The sequence below is a fragment of the Habropoda laboriosa genome, unplaced genomic scaffold, assembly GCF_001263275.1.
Source record: "Habropoda laboriosa isolate 0110345459 unplaced genomic scaffold, ASM126327v1 scaffold197, whole genome shotgun sequence".
Classification (NCBI taxonomy): Eukaryota; Metazoa; Arthropoda; class Insecta; order Hymenoptera; family Apidae; genus Habropoda; species Habropoda laboriosa.
In genome coordinates, this window is record NW_017100305.1 from 120,650 (window position 1) to 124,086 (window position 3,437).

General features: G+C 45.1%; 1 protein-coding gene across 1 annotated transcript; it reads right to left on the reverse strand.

Annotated features, from left to right (window-relative positions):
* Positions 1 to 733: 733 nt before the first annotated feature.
* On the reverse strand, positions 734 to 1,981 carry LOC108573979 (juvenile hormone acid O-methyltransferase). Its single transcript, XM_017936473.1, has 5 exons — positions 1,795 to 1,981; positions 1,561 to 1,732; positions 1,356 to 1,503; positions 1,128 to 1,275; positions 734 to 936 (listed from the first exon to the last, which is right to left on the reverse strand). The coding sequence occupies exons 1-5, from the start codon at positions 1,979 to 1,981 to the stop codon at positions 734 to 736; spliced, it is 858 nt and encodes a 285-aa protein (XP_017791962.1).
* Positions 1,982 to 3,437: the final 1,456 nt, after the last annotated feature.

Sequence of the window (3,437 nt, forward strand, 5' to 3'; positions counted from 1 at the left end):
TCGTCGTTCATCCTGGCAAATTGACGAGGAGTCCGTTTAGAATCTCGAGTTGCTTCCATTTTAGGGTTTCGGTACTGTTCTTCGAGAAGGTAGGGAAATCCTGGTGACGAGGGAGATGAAATTTTACGAATGAAATACCACACTCGATGTGTACGATTCGAGCTTTCTGTCACGAGGATATTTCTTTCGCGCGGCGTGTCGTAGCGATGCTTTTTATCAGCCGCGTATCATCCAGGAACAAGCGTCAAGGGTACCGAAACAGAATCTATGTCGACGGTTTTTTCCAACCGAAACTTATAAACTTGGGTGTATTTTTTAGGATGAAGCGTTAGTGACATTGTTACTCCCTGTGTATGGATACCGTAAGCACCGTAAAACAAGGAAAAAAAAAAATAAACCATTAAGAAACTCACTTATACCCATAACGACGATATATATGAGTTTTAACGATATTCTATAAATGGCTGTACCGTATTGTAAAATCAAAGATATAGTGTACAATAAAGTTTAGTGTTGTAGAAACGATACCATGCTGTTTCTTCGATCTCTTTACACTCTTCCCTTTCAAATTTTCTTGGTATAATGAAACAAATAGAAAAGATCAACGATCCTATTTCCATTTTCACGAACAATCTGATTTTTATTAATCACTACGAATACAACGAAAAAAGAAAAGAGAAACTGATCTGTTACTACGAATGCGGCAAACAAGTGTCTCTTTTTAATCGATTTCTTAGCACGTACAGGAAGGCTTCCTGGCGTACGCCACGAGAATGTGATATCTGTCCAAGATACTGTACTCTTGCTGACCGTTGTCGTTCCTGTTCGTGAACAAGATCTTCCGGCTGGCTATCTCGCGCACCACCACATCCTCGAACTCCTCTTTGAGGTGATCAGGGATCCGCGAGATGAAGGGATTAACCGCGATCATGTGACCTGCAACAATGATCGATCCACTTTTACAACGAGTAACCTCGTTCTTCTGTCGCGTTATACTCCCGTTGCTTCATTTATTCTCTCATTCCTCGTTCTCTCTTTTTTTTGTCCTTTCATCCTCGCTAATTGCAAAACGTGCACGCGTGACTATACAGTAGAATTGGTCGACAAAATACAGCGCTGGTCTGTACTTTTCAATATCTCCATGTTCTGGTACACGAAGCTCTTCTCCCTTCTGCTGCAATGGAGAACCTCGAAGCCGATACCGTCCAGCATATTCCTCAAGGCTGCTCGCGAATCTTTGCTTCGATGAAAGAAAGGTACGTATCTGTCTGCGTCCTGAAAAGAGGGGTTGCCTGGTGAGTATTTTCCTGTCGATTTTTCGTCGATCAAGATGCGTATGTATCGTAGACGTCCACCTCCATGTACGGTTTGTACTGAGGATTCTCGTGAATCTTCATGTAAGCGTCGAATCCGTCGTTCCAGGCTAGGAACATGACCAAGGCCTTTCCACCTGGTCGCAGGAGTTTGTAGATGTTCTCGAAGGCTTGCCTAAATTCGACAGTACTCTCGTAAGGAACAACCAGGAATGATAATTAAGCAGCAGAAATAATGAAGAAGTACCAGGTGTTCTGGCACCAGTGGAGACAGTAGAATGACAGCGCGTTGCTATACTGGCCGATTTGTTCGTTAGGCAAAGCCGCGGTCTCGATATCCAGCTCGAAGAACGATAACCGTTTCTCGTCGACGTACTTTTGCTTCGCGTGATCGATCATTGGTTTCGATATGTCTGTCCCTGCAAATATTCACGAGTACACCTGAGAATTACCGAAGACGGCCTCTTTGTCGTTCCCTTACCGACTAGCTCAGCTTCCGGTGATAATTTCGGTAGGATCAATCTCTTGGTGACGTCTCCAGGTCCACAACCGATGTCCATACACTTGCCCTCCATTTCGGATAGCTCTTTCTCGAATTCTTCGATCACATCGAGCGCATCGCGATATTGGATCTTACTTGCGTTCACGTATTCCTTGACCATGTACATTTTTACTTTTTAGAAATTTTTTTTACTCGGTAGACGATTTAACAGAACAGTGTATGTAAACAGCGTGACAATTTGCAATAGCTGGAGAGCCTCTCAAACGAAGGAACTGTTACTGAGATTCGCGAAACTTGGAGAGATTTGTGAGACACTTGGGATGGATCCGGCAGGAGGAAAAAAAAAGCGAAGGCGGCACCTTAGTCAAAGAGTAAACCGGCTGAATACACCGTCAGATCTTCTACTGGTGACTTTTCGACCTGACTTTGGTATTTATATTCGATGACTCGTACAAACAAAAAAAACCTCTCTTGTTCAACCTACACCACCCCACCTCCTTTTTCTTCTTCCTCCGTGTCTCTCCCGCCAGCCTGTACCTACCTCAATATCCGAATTCTTCGTCGGGCCCAGCTATCAAGAGCTCGCAGCTCGCGCCGTCTTAACCAATGGTCACGTTCGGAAGTTCAACGACCTCTTGCACGACCAATTCTGGAATGCGTTAGAACCATGGAATCCGGAGGGCTCGTACGGAAGTCCAACGACCTCTTCCATGATTTGATTATTCAACGTGTTAGGCCTGTACGCGTCTCATTTTAACGTGTCTTCAACGTTCGGTACCTACGACGTGAATTTCAGATGCATCGATATCTTATCTCTCGCAATTCTAAGAAATTTCCTCCGCCACGGATATTGCCGAACAATCGTTCCTTTTTCTTTAATATCGGAAAGTCTGAAGGGTTGCAAGGAACTTGGTGTCATTTGCGACTCCCACGTGAAATCCTTTTCTAAAGTAACACGACACTCCTTCACGGGGTTTCAAATTTCTGAAAATCTTCCTTCTCGAGGAATCAAGATGGAAGGAAAGTATCAAGATCCTCGGTTTCGAGGTAACATAGACAACGTTCTAGCGAAGAAGTTTCGGTGACCGTTTAGTAGACCGAATTTTAGTAGGAAAGGTCCGGTCGTATATTGAACGGGGGATGAGGTGGTTCCTAAACTAGGGGGGAATGTCGTCGTGGCCGGTTTTGTTCGCCGGTATCGTCCGATTTTTACCGACAGCACACGAACATCTGCAAAGCTCGAACCGTGCGTTCTTTGACAGGGGAACCATACCGTACTTGGCAGACATTCGTTCCTATACTCTCTTCTGCGGCAAATATTTACCCCTGCGTCAGGTGATAGGAAGCAAGCAGCCTAGGTCTTCGCCGCTCCTCCGTCGATCGTTAAGGCGTCGTTAGGAAATTGAACCGGACAGAAGAGAAGCGTAGGTCTATTCGAAGCGCAAACATCGTATTTTTCGCTCGATTAAAAGCCGCCCTCGTTATATCCCGATGATGGTTCCCGGCATGTATTCCTCCTTTCTCCACCGTATTTATCGCGTGTGTCGCCGTTATTTTTATAGTCCGGCTGCCGCGATCCCGCGCCCTTTTCTCTCCACCGAGCGTAATTAATAAATTAAACC